This window comes from Pundamilia nyererei, unplaced genomic scaffold (genome assembly GCF_000239375.1).
Source record: "Pundamilia nyererei isolate P.nyererei 1_Seehausen unplaced genomic scaffold, PunNye1.0 scaffold00019, whole genome shotgun sequence".
NCBI lineage: Eukaryota > Metazoa > Chordata > Actinopteri > Cichliformes > Cichlidae > Pundamilia > Pundamilia nyererei.
In genome coordinates this window covers 2,407,072-2,429,412 of record NW_005187420.1, presented here as the reverse complement: position 1 = coordinate 2,429,412, position 22,341 = coordinate 2,407,072, and the positions used below count along the sequence as shown (strand labels likewise).

The 22,341-nt window shown below is 42.7% G+C and overlaps 2 protein-coding genes across 2 annotated transcripts in view; both read right to left on the bottom strand.

Moving 5' to 3' along the window:
* LOC102206053 (ras-related protein Rab-8B-like) overlaps positions 1 to 10,697 on the bottom strand; it is a 13,887-nt gene extending 3,190 nt beyond the window's left edge. Inside the window, exons 1-4 of the mRNA XM_005726342.2 lie at positions 10,361 to 10,697; positions 1,946 to 2,006; positions 1,733 to 1,793; positions 1,088 to 1,190 (exon numbers count right to left, since the gene is read on the bottom strand). Of these exons, the coding sequence (XP_005726399.1) occupies positions 1,088 to 1,190; positions 1,733 to 1,793; positions 1,946 to 2,006; positions 10,361 to 10,484 (349 nt within the window). The 5' untranslated portion in view covers positions 10,485 to 10,697. The remainder of the gene's footprint in view (positions 1 to 1,087; positions 1,191 to 1,732; positions 1,794 to 1,945; positions 2,007 to 10,360) is intronic.
* Positions 10,698 to 12,678: 1,981 nt separating this feature from the next.
* Positions 12,679 to 21,389, bottom strand: LOC102205774 (isocitrate dehydrogenase [NAD] subunit alpha, mitochondrial-like). The gene is made up of 11 exons (XM_005726341.2): positions 21,229 to 21,389; positions 20,034 to 20,099; positions 19,771 to 19,854; positions 19,089 to 19,203; positions 18,809 to 18,996; positions 16,232 to 16,365; positions 15,465 to 15,567; positions 15,080 to 15,144; positions 14,911 to 14,995; positions 13,975 to 14,127; positions 12,679 to 13,129 (listed from the first exon to the last, which is right to left on the bottom strand). Exons 1-11 carry the CDS (start codon positions 21,253 to 21,255, stop codon positions 13,046 to 13,048), a joined length of 1,104 nt encoding a protein of 367 aa, XP_005726398.1. The 5' UTR covers positions 21,256 to 21,389; the 3' UTR covers positions 12,679 to 13,045.
* Between the last annotated feature and the right edge of the window lie 952 nt (positions 21,390 to 22,341).

Genomic DNA, 22,341 nt, shown 5'->3' with positions numbered 1-22,341 from the left:
GTGTCCCCCCAGAAGAGCTGCAGGAGGCGACCGGGGAGACGGAGGTCTTGGCATCTCTGCCACAAAGACCTCGATAAGTGATGGAAATTGAACACGTGTCAGGTTTGCACATTTCTACCACATACACTCAAAGCAAACTGATGGATTTAGAGCATTTCTGTGTGCTGTGTTTGTGAGGAGGGCCTACACCACAGCCTCTCAAACAGGAGATAACTGCAGCTGTTCATCACGGATCTCAATATCTGATTTCTGAGTATTGATTACAGCTGGAATTGATGTGTAATGTGAAAGTGAACGCACACGGTCGTATTCCGTCACCCTGCAGAGTGAGCGCGAGTAACGGTACTAACACCGATCTTATCTTCTGTCACACATCATAAGGAACGAGAGCTCAGCAGGTCTGATGTCCAGAAATGAGTCATGAGGATGTCACATCTTCCAACCATCTTAAAGGATGGCGTACTTACTAAACTACTTACTAAATTTCGACTTATTTTTTTGGAATTTTGGGGTTAGTAAGTCGAAATTTTGAGAAGATAACTCGAAATTTCGAGTTATGGATACTAGCTGTTTTGTTTTTATTTAGTGGCGGAAACGGGCTTCCATATAATTACACCCTAACCTTTATGCAGTGCCTTGAAAAAGTATTCATACTCTTTTGTCATCTTACATCCACAAACGTGGTGAGATTTTCTATGATAAACCAACACAAAGCAGCACATAATTGTGAAGTGGTACAAAAATAACATGGTTTTCAAAATTTTAAGCAAATAAAAATCTGAAAAGTGTGGCATCTGTATTCAGCTCCCCTGAGTCCTTACTTTGTAGAGCCATCTTTCGCTGCAATCACAGCTGCAAGTCTTTTGGGGTGTGCATCTAGAGACTGAAATTTTCCCCCATTCTTTGTTGCAAAAACAGCTCAAGCTCAGCCGGATCTGATGGAGAGCATCTGTCTCATTATATAACAGATCACATGACTCTGTGGTGACGTCATACAAGCATTTCTTCGGGAGCAGGTGTGGAGTTCACCTGAAGACCTCTTCAAATCCAACTGAACAATGTGAGCTCTGAAAATAACAAAAGTCACGTGACATCAAAGGGGCGTGGCCTACCTCCTCGATATTGCGAATCCAGTTCTTGATGTTGTCGAAGGACTTCTCGTTGGTGATGTCATACACCAGCATGATGCCCTAATGAACACAAGACAGGAAATGACATCAGCACAGGAAGTGCAAGCTGATTCCTGAGGTCAGGACCAGCTTGTGTTAACAAGGCCCTGCGTGATGTGAACCAGCTCAGGCCTCCTGGTTGTGGCTGGTCTCAACCAATCACCTGGCACTGAAGCAAATCAGGTGTACAGGTGTGCTCCCACATCAGAGTTTAAATCCAACTAGATAATTGAGTCATGGTCTCAGTTATCATGTTATTTCTTTTCTAATGTTTTTTTAAACTTTAGGTTTTAATTTGGACTAATGCTGATCTTCACAAGTTTTTTCCATTTTATTTCTATTGGTGTCATGTTTTTATTGTTTTACTCATCTATTGTTGGTTTCTATTTCTTTATGGATTAGCTTGAATGTGTCTTTTCCTGTTATCATTGCCTTTTGTTTGTTTGTGCTTCAGCTGGAATAAAATTTGCTGTATAAATAAAGGTTTTCTTGCTTGTTTCACTGGTGACCGACACGTTACCTGTGCATCAGCAGAGGGGTAACAGGAAGGGGGTGTGTCTTACCATGGCTCCTCTATAATAGGCCGTTGTGATGGTCCTGAACCTCTCCTGACCTGCTGTGTCCCTGCAGGAAGAAGCCACTGTTACACACCCGCACTGAGAGGCTCATTAAAAATATCCACACAACAAAACAGCCTCGAGTGTGAAACACCTGATTTCAGGTTTATCTCCTCTCAAAGCTCACACACGGACGCTGGAGCAGAGAGTGGCACTCACCAGATCTGCAGTTTGATTTTCTTTCCATCCAACTCGATCGTTCGGATTTTGAAGTCGATTCCTGAAAGAGAAACAACGGTCAGCTTCGAGCTCCGGACACAAACATATTTACAGCTCCAGAGACGCCAAAGCGTCATAGCAACGATCACGAGCAGACGCAGAGAGCGCTCGGGCTCACTCCGTCTTATTCTCTGCCCAACGACAGACTCAGAAAAGCAGGACTGATGGAATAATGAACAGTTACGATAAAAGCGGCTGTCAGTGAGTGCAGGAGTTTTATGCTTTTAAAAACTGCGGTCTGATGCAGAGGAAGCCCTGCTAGCAGGGCCATGTGGTTAAAACAAACGCTGAGGTGCGTTTGTTTCTCTTCTGCGTCTTAAATCTGTCAGCTGACTGGGTTTGTGCCTGCCTGGTCAAAGAGGAAGTCGAAGATATTTTTAAAAGCACTTCTTCCTGCCTGAGCAGAAGAAATGCTTCCAAGAAGCTGCGGATGTGAAGCCCTGACAGCTCGGGTTCCTCCTGCTCACAGCTGTTTGGGCTGCTGGTTCAAATCCCTGGGCTACAGCTCTAACCAAACCCCTCCCTCCTCAGGCCACTTCACCATCAGCTGCAACTGATTTCATTCATTCATTCATTGATCTTACAACTAATGACACAAGAAGTGAATGACTGATGAAACCATCCTGGCTCTTATGGACCCGTTCTATGGTTAAGTGTCTCATGTTTGAAGGATGTGCTGATTTAAGCAGAGAGCAGGTAATATTTTTATTTCCCCCACTGTTAAATTACTAACTTTGTCTTGGACTGATAGGATTGAGCCCTGCTAGAAGTGAACTTTCATCACATTCACATTCTCAATGACTTCATTGTGTCAAAAGACAACCAAAGAGCAACAAAAAACCCCCACCAATAAAATACAAAGAAATCCAGCAAAGAGTGGTACAAAGCCACCAACAGGAGGCGCACGACCGAGGAGCCAAACATTCAAGAGAGCAGCACAGACCCGCCAAAATAAAGCTCCCACCCTCCCCCCAAAAACAGAAAAATGAAACACTACTCTGTTTCCTTTTAGAGAAGAAGAACACGGGCAGGTTTCAACACTTTGTAAAGACTCACACGGCTCACGTTTATTCTCTGCGCCGAGTATCATCGCTGGTCACAACGGGCCTGATCATTAGAGTGTTACATTCTTTTATCGTGGCACACTAGAAGAGTCTGTTATTAGGTTGTAACTCATCAGTTCTTCCTGTTGTGGTTTTGGTGTATGCTGTGTTTTGTTTCGTTGCCATGTAAAGGCAACACATCGGCACATTAACTGTTTATAAAGGTGTCAACTTTTCTTATTTTGGGATGTTAGCGCTGGAGCTGTGGCTGTGCTTACAACATGATCAACCATCAAAGTGATGCCTCCGTGTGCCGTCTTTCTCAATCTCTCCTCTTATGAATCCACTGATGTAGGAAGTAGAGAACCGAATTTAATGTGAGCAAAGGCAGAAAACGAGTCAGCTGATTTCCTCTTTGCTTCTCTTCTTTGCTTCTCTTCTTCGGCTCAGACTAAACCTCTCCTCTTCCCTCCATTCTTCAGCAGCTCTTTCTATTCTCTCACCAGGAAGTGAAACATTTTCTGCTGCCTGTTACGGAAACATGCAGCGGACGAGGTCACTGACCTCCGCCATCTCCACCCACAACATAATGCTGCAGCTAACAGTTTCGTCTGCTGCTGATAAATCGAGCATTCTGCTTTAAGAAGCAAAACAGTAATGTCACAGTCCCCCGGGCATCAGCTGATCATTGTCAGATGAGACTTTAGAGTGGGCTCGTGTTAGCCCACTCCATGCCGTTAACTCCTGTGTTGCCTTGGTGGTGTGTTTTGAGTCATTGTCATGCTGGAAGACCCACCAACAACCCATCCTCAGTGTTGTGGCTGAGGGAAGGAGAGGAGAGGGAAAGGTCGTACTCAGCATTTCTCTTCCTCCAACACGGCGGATGCAGCCGATTCCAAAGAGCTCAACCTTGGTTTCACCCGACCACAGCACTTTCTCCAACCCTTCTCTGAATCATTTACGTTCTCTGACAAACATCCATTTCACTCCATTATGGCAGAGAGTGTTATCAGTGGTGCTCTTGGTGTCTGTGGTCCAAACTGCTTTCAGAGCATTAACAAGCTGCTCCTGTAGTTTTGGGCTGATCCACCACTTTTCTCATAATCATCCTGACCCAATGAGGCAAGACCTCACATAGAGCTCCTGAGGACAACTGACGGTCGTTTTATATTTCTACCATTTACGAATAATTGCACCAACAGCTGTCATCTTCTCCCCGAGCGCATTACAGCCTTGTTTAGATCTACAATCCTGTACCTGACGTCCTTTGACAGCTCTCGCCCGCGGTGGTAGAGCGGTGGTGTAGTTTATATCCATAACGAGATCAGGAGTGTCTGTGATTGAGTGACTGATTGATTGGTTGTAGGAGCCAGAGTTCTGGCTGGTGTGTAGGGGATCAACTACTTATTTCACTCAATGACATGCAAATCAATTTATATCTTTCAAGTCTATCCATTAAAATGAAACTACCAGAAGAATTACAGACTGTTTATTTCTTTGGAAGTAAGAATTAACATGTATTTAAAGCTTTAACAAAACCCCCAAAATAATGAAGAACTGCCAAATAAAAAAGGAAACTGCAAAAAGACAAAACTGTCTAAGAGTGAAACAAAACCAGAAAAAAGATGCAAAATGGCCAAAGTTACAAAAGACACAAAATGATCAAAGAAAAGGACAAAAACTCCAGAAATGAGACAAATGTGAAAAACAATCCCAAACAGCCAAAAACATGATGGAAAAAAACCCAACAGAAATAAAATGGCCGACGATACAAAAACCAAAAAAAGAGACAAACACTGAAATATACAGACTCGCCAAAGAGCAGAAGACGACCAGCAAAAACATTCAGACAAATATATTTTACAGACATGCTTAAATTTAATCGAAAAGCTCTGTGTGCTGCTTTAGAAACACATGAAACTCTCAACTAGTCCAAAATAGCTCCTTAGCCTTTGTAACATTTAATTAAGAAAAGTGAAAGACCTTTGACCCCGTAGTTTTTCAAACAGCCGGGCCTTCCGCCCTGAAACTTGCCTTTAACGCTCTGCAAAGTGGAGCTTTAGCTTAAGCGAAGGTACAATTCTGTTGTGACTCTTTTCAGTTCAGCTGCTTTCTGAAGCTTCAGTTTCTCGTCTGTGACTTTAAAACTTTTCTGACTAAAACATGTAGCCTGCCTGCTGTTAGCCAGCTCGCTCAGTTCGGTTGCATCCCTGTGCCAGTCGCACCTACAGCCGGGTTTAAGAAACCTAAAGTGACTCAAACTTGTGAATGTCTGGATTTGGCCCACATGCCTTCGATTCTGACAGAGAGGTTAAAAATTACCTTTTAAAACAATGAGAAGCAAAGTTTCTGCCTCAAACACAACAACTACAGAACAAACTCAGAGTGTTTTTGTCAATTAACTAACCAACCTGACAATCAGCTCATTGTTTGAGCTTTATAGAAGTCGGCACAGGTCTTAGGCAGGTAACGCTGCGACCGTCACTCACTGAAATAAAAACAGGAAGATGAATACCACACGAACACACACATACATCACGTTGACTCACGTTCATTTCCTGCTCCTACTCTAAGCATTTGCGCTCACATTTACATCGTGGTGGTTTTATTTTGTGTCCTCAGTAGGAAAGTAAGTCCTCACGGTGAGAACATGTAAAGTCTTATGTCCACACAACACGAAGAATGCACACGCACAAACACACACAGCCACACACAGCCTGCATCAGAGCTGAGGAAACCCGTAACTCAGTGTCAGTGTTTAAATACTCAGCACAAAGCAGCACTTAAACACAACATCACTGCCTTTTATAACATTTTATACCTTCTTCCTGCCTTCCTGTGTGCATGATGAAAAACGTATGTACACACACATGACAATCCTCCACATCATAGTGAGCAATACTTCTAAATATCACCATAAACCCCCCTTTGTGCTTCTGCTCGTACCTGTTTTTACTGCTCCTACTTCATATTTACATCACAGACAAGCACACTGGCTGTACCAGACTCCATCACTATAATAACAGTTTTCATTTCTTCTTCTTTGTTATTTTGGCAGTGCTGATCATCAATCACTCTGTGCACTTTTTATTGTTCAGTCTTCAGATGCATTAATAAAAAAACTTTCTGTGTTTAACCAGCTTACAGCGTGGTCACATGACGTTTCCAGCCAATTAAAATTCACCTCCATGCAGCCTGAAAAAGGATGTGATGTCAAATTTGTGATACAGGCAGTAACTATATATTGATCCAAGACTGTAACTGGCAATCCCACAAAGAGTAGCTGCCGTATGCAGCAGCAGGTGACCTTTGACCTATGAGCTCTAGTACCAGGTCTGGACCCCTCAAAACAGCTCTTTAATGCAACTTCCTCAAAAGTGGCCCTCACAGAGCCAGATACACTCACACATGCTCAGAGGTCAGCTGACTCTCACGAGACCTCTGACAGAGCAGCCACAGAGCGTCCTCTGTCCAAACGCCGCAGCAGAGGATTGTGGGAGCTCATGTAACATTCATGCAGCTCCGGCAAATGAACTGGGAACAACCCAGCAGAGAGTGGAGCGCTGTGAGAGGAAGACGACACCTTCAGGTGCCACTGTAAAAACCAGGGTTGTCGCTGTGTGGAAAGCCTGAAATTTACAGACAATAATCCCTCAGTTTACAAATCAAATAAATAAATCAGGGCGACACCGAGATAATGAGACGGCAGAGAGCTCAGCAGCTCACGCTCAGCTGTGAGGAGAGTCCACCCACCAATCAGCTGTTCAGATAATAGCTAACCAATCGAATGCCCGCACTATGAAGCAACCTGAGATCAGCAATCAGGCTAAAGATGTTACCAGCTCGATGAATCAGCCTAGACTTCAACAATCTAACAAATAATTCTAACCAATTCTGACCAATCAGAAACATGGACAGGTCTACTGGCAGCAGAGCGGCTGATGACAAAACTGTAATGAAACACATAACAAAGAGCGTGAGAGATAAACTGCTTTATGAATCTGAGAAGCTGGCCTGCAGAGCAAATATCTTTCAGTGCTCAGCGTGACAGGAAACAGGCTGCATAAATAAAGTTTATTTAAAGCCTTGGAGGAAAGCTGTGTTAAAATGTGACTGATGTTAAACTGTCAGGGAGCAAAAAAATAAAAGAACAAAAATAAAACCAGAATTTAAACCAGTAACACTCATCCTACAGCTTTAAACACAGTGACCTGCAGAGGCTCACATCTCATCAGCTGTGGCCAAATTTATGCCCTCCTTCCAGCTTCACACTTTCCACAGCCATCCAAGGGGCCCAATCGCAGCTTTTGACGATCCAGCTCTGGCCCCCAGCCATGTATTTGACACCCTGATAAATGCAGTAATCAGATTCGGCTGTAATTGTATCTCATTTTGCTAATGCAGCAAATACTTTGACATAATGTAAAAATACTTTAATTGTAGAGATCCGGAGCTGTGCATCCACTCAGTCAGCTATGAAGCAAATTACCTGCCGTTTAATGTTTATTACTTCCAAGTTAAAGACGAACAGGTGAAGTCAGGTCAGTGCAGATCCACCAGGACAAAGTAAAAATGTGACATCGTCACCCACTAATGAACCATCTCCAACACACTTAAACCTGACGTCACCTCGCCAAATCCTGCGTCATATTTCTGGCCTCAGGAACTTCCTGCTTCTGTCGTGACACATTTTTGCTGCTCTCTTTGAGTGTCCGCTGAAAATCTTTGAGGTTTTGAGGGATGTAAAGTCGTCACATAGACTTTTTCTGGCATTTTAATTACCAAACAAGTTAAGGAAATAATCAGTAATAAATAAGAGTAGCAATAACCTAACTCTTTAGCCAGTTTGATGACCTCAATCTTTTGTTTCTTTTTTCCCCAAAATAAAAGCTTCTATCAGTTCAGTCCCATCCCACACACACGCGCGCACGCACACACGTTCTTAAGCCTCTGTATAACCACTCACTTATATTTGATTTTACTCTGAATCCTCAGACCTCGTGGGGAGAGCCTGAAGAACCACCAAAAATGTCAATCACTGTGATACCAAAGACACAAACACACCCCCTACTACTTAAACACTCGCCGACAGATAGAAGAAGACAGCTCCCACTTCCTGTTTCCACCAGGAAGACAGCAGAGCGACACACTCCGCTGACGCACCGGAAACACACACACACACACACACACACACACACAGTCTTGCTTCTCTATCTCTGTGAGGACCTTTAGGATTCAGGGTCCCGGTCAGGGACCACCGAGGGTCCACACAAAGACAGAAGGCCTAAACTGCATCCTGCTCAATGTGAGACGTCACCAGGGCCTCATATGACCTTTGACCTGCCTCATGTAAGAACATCTTCCTCCAGATAAACGTCAGCACAGCTGCTTCCTGATGCAGCTGCTTACTGCAATTTATCGATGAACTTTTTGATGTTAATTAGCTCCACTGCGTCACTAAAGATCAGGAAATCAGTAAAGCTGCAGCTGATCTGTTTCCATCCACCTGCTTTTCACGACCATCTCCAAATTTAAAAAAAGGAGCTTTTTTACTGCCATTATATGAAGAAAAAAATCTAAAAAGTAATATAAATAAATCAAACACAACAACAGGGAATTACAAGTTAGTAATCTTTCTCATAAAAGTTCCATTAAAAAAAAAAATCGACAAAACTAATAAATTAACAGACGTTTCCGTCGTGTTTTCATCCACGTTTGATCGTCACAATTCCTGCTGTCGTTTCCGACTCTCTGCTGTGAGATTAACTACAGGAAGGTTTATATCTGAGCAACACAGCTGGACACATCCTCACTGTTAGACCACAAAAAGGGGAGCCTACATTTCCCATGATGCAACTCAGTGCCATCTTTCTAATGTTTCAAACTGCACGCTCTTCTCTGTGAAGCAGCCTTTCTGCCAGTGGCATCAAGTTTCAAACCGAAGCCGAGATATCTGAGAGCATCGCATGGATCTGCTTTGTCCAGCTGTTATTTTATCCAGCTGTTCATCCCAGGATGTAGAGCCCAAAGGCACATATTCTACTTCTATTATTTTTTTGGAGACAGAACAGACCATTATTAAAATAATGACAATAATTACAAAAAAATGTAAATAAATCATGACTATTTTGTACATTTTTGACTCTTTTTATGATTGTACATTCAGATGTACATCATCAGCTCTAAAACGTAGAGCCCAATGCAGTGGTATCTGCACATAGTGTATACAAAAAGAAAACTAAAAGTACAATTCTTAGGATAACTACACTCTGTAAAAATATTTTCAATCGTTTATTCTTTTACTCTCTGATTTTGGCATTACTCAAAAAAAAAAAAATAGTACTGTTAGACTTCATCTGAAAATGTCTGTTTAAAAATGAAGATTTATGAAAGCAAAATTTTGTCTAATTAATAATCAGATTCATGAAGTATGAGCTGTGATTTCTGTCAGTGAAACAAAACATTTTTTCCCCTCAAAGTAAAGTTAGGGTTTATTGAAAGAAATCAAAAACTTTGTATAAGTGGACCAAAGACGTACTTCTCTGGGCTCATCACAAAAAAATACATTTTCATCAGCTGCAGTTTGGTTTCGTAGGCTATGATTACTTTTTACAATATGTTAAAAAAGTAAATGAAAAATAGGTCCAACCAGAGTTATTATAATTTTGTAGTTTCATATTTTCAAATTGAATTTACTTTATTTCTCCACTTGGTTTGGTCTCAGTCAGTTTACTAGTTTCATTTTGTTTGGTAAAATGTTCTCTCTATTTGTGTTATTATTATTATTTTTCCTTTAAAATTGTTCAGTAAGGTCATACAAAATGATTAACCAAAGCAAACTGAGGCGGACTCTATAAGAAGTTTGTCCACATTTTAAAAACAAACAAACAAACAAAAATTCTAGTGGATCTTCTTAAAAATTCCTTTGATTTAGAACACGTTTCGTAACATCTGAGTTTTTTTCTTTTCTAAAGTTAAATAAAGTTGTTTTTAACCACACTGATTGTGAGTTTGTTAGACACGTGCGCTGATATTATTGATTACAGTATTGCTTATGATATTGATGATAATGAGTATTAGTAACTGGATGGGAAAAACCGTGGGAATGCTCCATTAAGTGATACTCGATCACTAATTAGTTAACAGATACATCACTTCACAACTACTGTATGTTTCTGAGGGGTCAGAGGTCACATGCTCCACACCACCCCACCCGAACGCTTTCACTTTTCCGGTCAGTTAGCTTGTGGCCTGGAGCTAGCCCTCCGTTCAGCCGGTGCACCGGGAAGAGGGTGATGAGGAGAAGACTCACCGATGGTGGAGATGAAGGTGGTGTTGAAGGCGTCCTCGCTGAACCGGAACAGCAGGCAGGTCTTGCCGACGCCGCTGTCCCCGATGAGCAGCAGCTTGAACAGGTAGTCGTACGTCTTCGCCATTTTCCCGCCGTTCGTCCGTCGGTCAGTCCGTGTGTCCCGGTGAGTTCACGGGGAACCTGCGGCCTGCTCCCTTTCTGCTGGGCGGACTGGCTTCACTGGGAGCGCTGGTTTCGTGTTGGTTCCACTCTGAGAGCAGCGACAAGCAGCAGGAAGCGCTCCGGCTGCAAGCTAGCCGGAATCTACCCCGCCCACATCCGGTCCCTTTTTTTCACAATAAGGCCAGCCTCTCCCAGCGTGCTCCGTTATTGATGATCGTTAGTAATTATAACATTTCACACGTATAAAGTCTGGAACAGAAACAACATCATAGGTAATTATTATTATTATTATTTAGTAGTAGTAGTAGTTTGCAAATAGGTGTGTACAGGGGTTTATGATAGTAAAATAGAGTAATGGTTATTTATTTCTTTATTCTAAATGTAATGAATTAATATAGTAAGTATTTTTGCTATTTAAGTTTTTTTCGTTTGTATCCCTCTGCCTCTTTAAACAATTTGTATGTGCTTTACAACTAAGTAATAAAAATGTTTTTAAGTGTTGACTGTGACATAATTAAATGAGTATATTAATAAAGCAAATCTGCAGTGTGCATTGTACTAACACAAAAATATTTACGATGCGTGTATCAGCTCCATGTGAAAGACTACCCTTGAAATTCAGCGAATATAAAAGTTTATTTTGATCTCTATATTTATGGATTTCTAAAAACAAATTATGAATATTTATGAAAAATATTAAAATATTATATGTGTAAATTGTTTCTTTTTCAGTTTGATATTTATTATTTAATTAATTTTATTCATTCTTTACTGTGACTTTATACAGTGGTTTTGAGCTCCTTTTTTAACATAATCTCCAACATGTTTCTGTTATTCGTGTTTTAAATTAAATAACTCACAATTATCTACATTTTTATATTTTGTTTTCAAAAGTTTAGTTTTCATTTCGATCACTGCGCTCTGCAGGTAAAAACAAATAATATTTTGAAAGTAAAACTGCTCTTTTTCCCGTTTGTATTCCGCAATTTGACGCAGCCAGGAAATAGGGGCGGGGTCACATGACGTAATTTGCAGGGAGGGAAAGGGTGATCATTATAAATATTATTATTTATATTGGTTTCTGTTTAGTTTATTATTATAAACATGAATTATGTGCTTGCAAATGGATCATGATTCTAACGTCTCTGGACTTTCAGACTGACTCCATCACAAGGTTAGGTCTTGTTTCATTTTCATGTTCATGACTTATTTCTGTTCAGTTTCAGTTTCTTCCTGTTGTTGGATTAAAGCTGCTCCACCCACTCTGCAAAAGTCTTGAGCCATCTGGCCCTCCAGTTGATCCACCTACTGTTTCTGATAAAGTCTCATCAGAAACAGTCTCAGTGGAGGGATGGCGATTCATCACAGCTGGATTTTTAGCAGTAACCCTTCTGTCCTTATTTGGACCCAGCAACTTTGGTTTAGAGCGATGACAGCAATATTTTTGGTAGAAATCCAGGGACTGGGATATTAAGACTGTAGAACGTGTACCTAACAAAGTGGTCAGAGTATGGAAAAGAGTGAAGACAGGTTTCTGTTTTTAAATAAAACAGTTTCTTGATGCTGCTGCTGATCCTGCCCCCCCCTTAAACTGGTATTGTTTAAAAGGTCAATACATAGTTATAGCCATTTCTCTTACAATTCATTTAGGTTAATTGGGCAAGGTTATTAAATGATCTCAACTCTGGGTAATAATAATGCTAAAATGTATAATCCCAGTTTGAACGACAAGATGTCGTAATGACTCATTGATTTAACAAGGTCATAATGAGGACATTCTCGTTTGCAGTGATGGCCTTGGGAGAAAGCCTCTTTAGGAAATGAGTGTTGCTAAAAAATAAGAAACGTCACATCTGGAACATTTCAACACACCCAGCGGTGAAACAGTGCCCTCTGGTGGTGAAGGTTTTAGCCCAATTGAGAGTAATTACAAAAAGCACCTTTATTGAAGTTAAGTAGAACCTCTCTCTGGTGCTGCCATGTTTCCTGATGGTTTGCTCAGTGTTCCACTCTGACTTTAACAGGATACGCTAAACTGTTTCTGAATAATTTCAAATAAAAACGAGTGTTAAGAGCAGATGCTAAACTTGAAGCATTAAAGCTGCATGTTTGAGTCCAAGTGTCTGAGGTGCAAAAGAAAAACAAAACAGAGGAGAGACCTTTCTTTGTAGAATTTTTATATATCCGGGTGAGTAGGAGTGAATAAAGCAGTAACAGGAAGTGGAAACAATAAATAAGAGGACCTTTTACCCGCAGTACTACTGTTACAAAAATACGATAAAGAATATGCGAATGGAACGAAGCACTGATACTGTCATTCATCTGATATTACAGTAAGAAACGCTCATCTCATGCTTCTTGGTGAAACTTGTGCGTTACGCTTGCTGTGAATGTTAAGGACTCAAGATCATGCTGCAGAAGCCCCGCCCCTCCACAGCCAGCAGCTCCAGAGAGATATGACGAGTCAGCAGGATAGGTGGGCGGGCGGGGGGAGCCTCCAACAGCGGCCTCTCCCCTGCAGCTTCAGCCCAGATCCTGGACACGACGGCAGATCTCAGCTGTGAACTCAGAGCACTTTGCACTTCCTCCCAGGTCCTTCGTCAGAACCTGAAACACAAACACATCAGTGAGCAGCAGCTCTTATTTCACAGGAATCTGCTCCAACCAGCAGGTGGTGCTGCTGACAGCCAGCCTGGACTAAAGTGCAGACCCATCCACAGCCACTGGGTGGTGCTCAAACTGACTTCTGTTGAATAAGCCTCCTAAGGCGTAACAATGTATCAACTGTCATCTCAGAAGAGCTCAACAGGAAGTATCCAGCAGCCTCCACTCAGATTAAAAGCAGCCCTGTCAGCAGAGTGTCATGTTTCCCGTCTGCTTCGCTCCAAGATACAGGAGTGTGACAAACCATTAGAAAACAGATCACACAAAGTGTGATTTTAAGGAGGTCGTCCTCCAGAATGCACAACTGAAAGTAAGTGTAAGATTTTTTCCTGGCGGTCCTGGAGTAACTGCAGCTTCTCTCTGAGAGCATTTTAGGTGTCCTCAATATCATTCCAGCTGTTATTAATGACATTAGCAGAGGTTCTCAGACTCCACTAGAGTGGCTTTGGACGATTCACAACTGAAAATAATCCTATTTATTCTGGGCGTCGATGAAACCAACCAGATCGCCTGATACATGCCGTTTAAGCTTCTCTGCTTTCTCTCGAGCTTTTCAGGCCACCTTGCTCGTGATTGGCTGCCCTTCATAAATAGAAGGTCGGAGGGTGGGGCTGCTAAGACACTCCCCTTTCTTTGTCATCATCCAAAACCAAGAGTAAAAATTCAGTGTTTGGATCAGTCGGAGCTTTTGGCACAATGAGTTACAGACACGCTGCTTTCATTGTTTGAAACTTCGACTTAAAGGAACAAAAATACTGGAGCCCTCCAAGGAGAGACTTCAGCCTCACCTTCTTGTCTCTGATGGTGTCAAAACAGGCCGTCTGGATCTTGTCGGCATGGTCATGCAGACCCATGTGACGCAGCATCATGACAGCACTCAGTAACAGGGCAGTGGGGTTCGCCAGGTCCATGCCGGCGATGTCAGGGGCGGTGCCGTGGACCTGCAGCACAAACATTCATTTTAGTTTGTCAGCAAAACAACAATAAATCTGCAGGTCTCCTGATTACAGACGTTTGGTCACAGGATTACAGGACTGGTTAACACTCAGATAATTACACTGTAAAACTGCCTGTTACAAGTTCAATCCAAGCATTCAGTTTTGTGGGAAAAATATCTTTTAAAGAGTTTTACTGATGGGATTTTTCTGTGTACCAGGTCGAGGTGGAGCTCAACATTACTTCACCCCAGGGCTCGACCGGAGCAGCTCTGCATAATTCACAGTTCAGATTAAATCCTTATTCATCCCTTTACTGACATTTTCAGTAGCTCCTGTCTCTTTAAGGATACGACTGCAGCTGCTTGTGTGTGTCCACAGTAAGGTTACAACTCAGGCAACTGCACAGACTCTCAAACTCATTCCCAAATGACCACAGTGACATCTCTGGGGTGAGAGCCCCCTCCCTAAATTTCTACTTCTACCAGCAGTAAATGAATCCCTGGGAATGGAGCTTTTGTTCCCAGGGAGTCATTTACCTCAGTGGAAAGACTAAGAACACCTGACATCATATAACAAATTACAGAAGATCAGAAAAGAATATTTAATCTTTTTAAAGCATCTGCTTTTAAAGATTGTACATGCTTTTTGTGCAGAACAACAAGCAAGTGCAGTAAAACTACAGCATGAAGAGTAAAGTACTCAGTGTATGAAGCACAATAAAAACAGATGAAGTATCATAACTCAGATGAAGCTGCACGGCACTAAAAAAGACAACGCCATACAAACCGATTCGAATATGGCGACTCCGTTGGCGCCGATGTTCCCGCTGGGAGTGACGCCGAGGCCTCCGATCAGACCAGCGCACAGATCGCTGAAACACAGTCACATGACCTCAGCACTTCCAATCACAGCCTCTGATTGGCAACACAGGTTTCAGAGCGAATAATTCACTGACCTCAGGATGTCTCCGTACAGGTTGGGCATCACCAGGACGTCAAACTGGGTTGGATCCTGGACCATCTGGAAAACACAAGCATCGGGACATGTCAGGAAAGTACGGAAGAGGATAAGGGCCACTGGAAACAAAACTAAACAAAAAGTGGGCACATCTTTCTTTCTTTTCCAGAATTCTGAGAAAAAAGTCAGAATTCTGACTTTTCTCAGAATTCTGGAAAAGCAATACTACTGAACACTGAAATTAACCCCCACGTCCATCCAGCTCTGAACACACTCATTAAACATAATTATTTCACTGTCTGGATTAATGAGGTAAACACATTAAATGCAGACTGTGAAACAGCTGCAGAACATCTGGCTGCTGAACTGTTTGGCGGACTCACATTGAGGCACACGGTGTCGAGGTACATCTCGGTAAACTTGATGTCTTTGTAGTTTTCAGCCACCTCGCGGCACTTTCTCAGAAAGAGACCGTCTGACATCCGCCTGCAAACAGAGTCGGAGTTACACAACAGCAACACAACATCTGCACTGCGGGGGAACACGACGCCTGACAGGGACAGAGTGTGTGAGTGACAAAACATGGGTGACATTTTATTTAAAGGAAACATAAATAATAACCCCCAAACTGTTTGACCTAATTCGATTAAATAAGTCCTCTAATCACTCCTCTCCCTCAGACGTGCAAGCTAAGGTGGAGTGATTACTTGGATTTTGGCTTTCAACAACTATTCTTTGTTCATTTATTTCCACTCTCCTTCTTTCTGTATGTTATCTCTAATCGACCCCTTTCCTTTACAGAGGTGCACTTGTGCCCCGTCCTAAAAGCTGAAACTCAGTAACCTGTGGACTGACTATCAACAGGTGGTAACCCTCGCTGGAGGCAGGCTGCCCACTGTCCATGTGAGATGGACTTTGGGTTTGGTGCATCTCCCAAGGGCCTCCGACTGGATGAATCTACCTCACCTCCATTTCTTTCCTGCTAATAAAGTGCTTTTGTTGGCAGTTACTGATGATTAGGAAGTCAAACCTTACACTGGTGAATAAATGAGTTGCCTGATCAGTTTTCTGAATTTGTTCTTCCTCGGCACACGAGGACTAAACATTCCGGTCTCACTGACTGACACACAGGGCGATGGGCTGCACTCACATGATGTTGGCTTTGTGGACGGCGGTCACGCTCGTTCTTTTGTTGTTCCTGGCGTACTCGAAGGCGTACTCAGCGATGCGTCTGCTAGCGTTCTCTGTGATCAGTTTGATGCTCTGAACAACACCGTCGACGATCTACGGCAACAAAAAGATAAGAAATGCACTGAAGTTACTCACAGCTGGACAGAACACAATCGAATCAACAATCAAACTGTGGAGGGACGCAAGAGACTGCACCTACTACCAGAAACACAGAAGGAAAAGATGGATGTGGCTGAATACACATCTGGCAAACTAGTGGAAATCAGTGGAAAACGGGGTAATTCTAATAGTGGATCCTCCTGCCTCCACACACATGCACGCAACAGGAAGCGTGTCTTCTGCGTTAGCCAATAGGTAACGGAGCAAAAAATAGAAGGTTACAGCTGGTTCGATTGATTTAAACGCTGCGTTTTAAAACAGGAAGTCGAGGAGACCCTGCAATTCAGTCAGGGGAAGATTAGTGTAACAGACCCTCCTGCAGCCTGTACCTGCAGCCTGTGCTGCTTCAACCTTTGTGCTCAGTCAAGGTTTCGGTGCCGTGCTGGTGCAGAAAAAGCTTCTCCACAGCTTTTCTGTGGAAATACATGGAACAGTTTCCAGATTAGGAAACGAGAGGTATGTGACGCACACAGGGAGGGGAGGCCTAATCTTTCAAAGATATAAAAGCATCGTTTTGGGGACATAATTAATCAGATATATACAAGGGGAGGTTTCAGACCTCTAGGACACTAGCAAACATCTTTTCCATGAGATTCGAGGTCTTTACCAAGTTAAACTTGTTCTCAAATAAGGTTTGACCTTACAGAGTTTCAGCTGCTGCAGTTATTAGTCCATCCTGAGGTCAGCTGTGGGTAAAAGTTGAGACAAGGAGGAGGGGCGACACGAATCACCAGATGGAGAACAGGTGGAGGTTCACAGGGGATGGATGTGAGACTTTACACACACACACACACACACGTTCACTGCCAGCTGGAAGATCTGCTCGGATGCCTCGTTCTTTGAACACGGACATCAGCGTTCATGCTAACAGGTTCTCCCTGCTGCTGGGCTTCGTGCTAACACCGTCTCCAGATCTGAGCTGACAGTGTGAATGCAGACGGATCCACGCCGGGAATGTGTGGGTGAACAGGTGAGCTTCAGGAAGCTGGCAGTGGTTCTGCGTATTCACAAAACATCCAGAAGCACCAAGAAGATTTAAAGGACCATTCCGCTTTATTTCAGCCTGCTGTGCTTTCCATTCACGTGTCTATGGTGTGTCTATGCCCAAATGTCTACAAAGGTGAAGGAGAGCAGAACAGGCTGAAACGAAGCAGAAATATTTGAAGGTTCAGAGGATTGTGCTTTAAACTTGAGTTGATAACAAATATCAAAGGATCTAATCAGCATAAGAAACTAACTGTCCAATCAGGAGTCCAGAGAATTAAAGACCTGGATCCACAGTCTGAATAAGGGAGCTGCTCAGTGCAGGATGATAGTTAGCATGCTCATCATGTCTGCAGCACAGTGAGCAGAATGTGAAACAGTCTCAGGTCCTTAGTTTGTGTCTTTTGGGATGAAAGTGAATCTATCAGAGGTGGAACGAGGTGCTCTGTGAATACGACTCTGGCGCCGCTTCCTCCTTCTTACCAGGAGAGACGAACAGGAGCAGAGCGTCCTGCCTGCAGCTGCTAGCTGACCTGCAGGGAACAGGTGAGGAGGCAGGTAGACCAACCAGTCAACACAGATAACAACACCTGCTAACAGCTTCCAGCAGCATCCTGACTCACACGCTAAAGAACTGGACAACAGTCACTGTGACAGATTCCTGCACACATTTGCTCATTGGTGATTATTTTTGTTTGAATACAGAAAAAAACCCTGACAGGCTGAAGGACAAAAGGATGCCATGCAGCTCCGAAATGAACAGGTGTGGATAATCCTGGCAGGGTGCACAGCCTTAATAAGTGTAAACTTGCTAGCTGTTGATGAACAGTGGTGGATGTTCACCTTAAAAACGGCCAAAGCTTCTAATAATGAGCTCAGTGTACCTACAGTAACCCCCGTGATCCAAAAGACCTCACACAGTTTTTTCTACTCCTGGCTCTGAATGATGTCAGCAACAGAGGAAATCCCTAATATGGTTATCTGAGGCAAAGAAGCCCCACCCACCTGTTGTTCAAACACTGTTTTTGAGGGGCAACCAATCGGAAGGAAGCTGACTTACAAGGGGAGGAGCTAAAACAGCTTGTTTCATGAACCACAGCAGCAGCAAGGCCCACTGTGTAGAATAAGTGAGGCTTATTTTGAAATGTGAATCATGCAAAGCTGCTCTGGCACAGTCCACAAATAAAAACAGAACAAAATGAAGCACTTTAAACAAATGCACTACCAAACGTTTCACATACTGTGTCAGAAAATTAAGCAGAACTCCTCTCTGTCTGCAGTTTGTGCATCGCCTGTGACGGCTGCTTTCACACACCTGTCAGGATTACTCAGGACAGCCCGCTGTAACCCTCTCAGCTTGGAGCTGTCGCACACTCGGCCTCCGTTCACTCACCATGTGTTCGATGCCGCTGTACTCGCCCTCCGTGTTCTCCCGGATGGTGACCAGGTTGACATCGGTGTACGGAGTCTTGTAGCCCTCGATAGAGACGCAGGGCCTCACGTTTGCGTACAGGTCAAAGGTCTTCCTGAGCAGCAGGTTCATGGAGGGGTGACCTGCAGCGATGGGTGTCTTCAGGGGTCCTGATGGAGAAAAAAAAATGTAAAAAACAAAAAACACTGACGAGCAGGAATCTTCCAGGAAATCTGTCTAAAGGTAACGGACACGTGCAGACCTTTCAGACCGATCTTGCTCCGGTCCATGGACTCTTTGGCGTCAGGAGGGATCATCCATCTGCCGCCAGGTCCCTTTATCGCCGTCACGTTCCTCTCCTCCCACGTGATTGGAGCCTTCAGAGGAAAATTTTATTTAGAAACTGATCCAAAACCAATCAGTGCCTCCCACCTGACCCTCTTAGAATAGCCAGCAGTGCTTTGTATTTATTTATTTCCAGCACGTTGAGCTCACATAACTTTATAAGAAAAGGTGATATCACATGAAATTTTCAGGGCTGAAAACACACTAAAGATTTATCAAAATGCTCTACCGCAGGGGTGTCAAAGTCCAGTCCATATCTGTGACACAGAGGAAGAGGTTTGCTCTATATTCTGATCATTTACTCGAGAAAACTTAAATAAAAAGTGTATTTTGGGTAACCCTTGAAGGGTACAAAGAACTAAAGAAGTTACGAGAGATGAAAAATGGTGAAAAAAAACAAGACTAATTAGAACGCACCAACTATCTTCCATGTACTTCGAGGTGCTTATAACTCAGAAAATACCCACAGCATTAAAGTACATTTTTTCATGGCTTTATTAAATACGTTAAAAGTTACTGTTCCAAAAATCCGCTGACTCTGAGAGGACTCAGGTGAGATCATTTTCCAGATTTGGCCTCTAAAGTCTGATCAAACTTGCCTTTGCTGCTTCAAAGATCTTCATGACAGCAGCGGAGATCTCTGGACCGATTCCATCACCGGGAATCATGGTGACTGTCTTCACCTGCAGAGACAGAGAGACACAACTCAGACAGCTGGAGCAGATCACAGTCCAGCCGAGATCAAGGAGTCTGCTTTCATGTAAAACATTTCCTGTTATTTATAAATGGATTTTCTGGGAGTTGTGAAGCGAAAAGCATCTCTTTGATTGCATCCCAGGAAGGCAGAGGTGGAGCTACTCACCCCTCTTGAAAAGGAGGCTGAAGCCAGAGCCGGTTTTCTGACCGCCACCCCCACTGCCTGGGTCAGCTGGAAGAGACGACATAAAGGTCAACTCAACACAAAACACACCAAAGCAGCTCAAAAACAACCTGATCATGATGGTTAGTCTGTGTTCAGCTGTTTGAAAACACTTGCTGTTGATGTGTAAAACAAAACTGCAAAGAATCACCTTGATTATTTGCTGCTGAGGCTTGAAACACTCCTAATAATTCATATTATAACATTTAAAAATGACTTGAGGAGCTTATATGTACAAACTTTAAGTTCTAGGGCTAAATTCAAGCATCAGTAACAAATTACAAGAAGGGAGAAAATTATTACCACCACTTCCGCTGTTCTGTTTTGTAGATCCTTTGCATGCTGATGTTGATTATTTTTGGATAATGTAGTATATCTCTCACATTTTTTTACTGCCTATTACATTACGGTGACTTTTTTCAATGCCGAGTTTATCTCAGGAGCCTCACATTATTTGACATCTTTTCCTTCAGTTAAAACGGGACCTGGAATTTAATCATAGTACGAGTTTAAGGTAAATTGCTTTATTTAAAAAGGGAGTCTGGTGTTCGTCTCCACATTAGTTAAAGCAAACATTTCTCAGCAGCCACACCTAGTTTGAGTCTACCAAGAACTAGCTACATGTTGAATTTCATGTATGCCGAAGTTATCAGAGGATATCCACTTTTCGTGAAATGTTTTCAACTAACTTCTACGATCTAATGATTCCATCTAAACTCTAAACTGAGCTTAAATTCGTGCAAATTTAAACGGAGGCTGACGTTGGTTTCTCCGTCACTCTAGTATGGATTTGGGGATCACAGAGAACTAAAGAGCAGAAAGAGCGGGACAGGTCGACGTATTGTCAAGGTAACCAGATTGAGGTTGGCGGAGGGGAATATGTAAAGTCAAAGTTGTATTAGACAGGTGAGACGAGGGTAAACGTCTCCGTCAGCTCCAGAAGCTTCCGTTCACGTGAAGGACGTGGGTTCCTGGCTAAGAGCTAACCAAGGTGCATCAGCTCGAAAAACACGCGGAGAGCGCGTAAAGACAGACAAAGTCACAAACACAGGCTTCAGGACACACACACAGCCCCGTTCATCTGTAACACACAGAGCTTTGGTGGTCTAAAACCGGGAATAAACACGGTGCTTCTTACCAGTGACCTCCACGCGTTGCCTGCCATTCTGCTCAGGAAGAGCTCTCCGAGATCGTCTCTGGAGGTGATGACTCACTCCGAGCTGCTGCCGAAAACCAGCCTGGACAAAGATCCTGTGCGAGCAAGATGACTCACACCGAGAGAGTTTTGTGGCTGTACGAGTCATTGACGCCACAGGCTGTTTTTGGCGCCACCTGCTGGACGCTGCACCACCATGAGTATTAGTGCTGCATTCAGGAGCAATTAGGAAGATCCGAATCTGCACAAACAAGGCAAAAGGGCGCTACTCTCCAGTCATCACCGTGATTAGAACATATTAAAAGTTTGTTCACTTCTCTTTTGTTTTTTTATTTGCTGTAATTAGGCTTTTTTTTTTTGTGGTTGCCATGTCTATTAATTATATCTTTTTTTGTTGCTCACTTAGTTTTATTTCTTTACTTATTTATTGGACAAAATGTATGTTTGTGTGAAACAAGAGAATTCGATTTATGTCATTTGAAAAATACACCTGTGTACATCACTTACCCCCTGGTGTCTGAGTAGTTTTTTGATTCTGAGGTTTATATTTTGAGAAAGAGCCACTGCTCCTGCTCTACCCAACACTTGATGTCCACTGTCAGAGCTTTAATCTCTAGACCTGCATGCAAAAAAAAACACTCAGACTCGTGTGCGTGCACTTTTGTTATTGACTTTACTTTGTTTACTGTGAGCTTAGAACCTGTGGCTCTAAGCTCAGAGCTGTGGCTTAGTGTTCAAATGATGTCTGGGATCTGATGGCACAGAACAGCCAGTGTAACATTCATCTCGAGAAAGAAAATCTGCAAACATAAATATCTGTATTTATTTTAGCATAACTTTATTATTATAAAAGGAAAAGAAACAAACAATACATGAAAAATCAGTTGAAAAAGAAAATGGGTTTTACAACTTTTACGCTGATTGAACCCAAGCTGGAAAGCAGATCGAAGAAATGTGTGGTTGAAATAAAGAAAGATGGATGTAAAGTTATAAAAAGTAATTCATTTAACATAAAAATAAACAAACATTCTGATAAAGTCATCGTACAGACTAATCTAATGATGTAATTCCAGAATTTCTTCCTGCATTTACAGT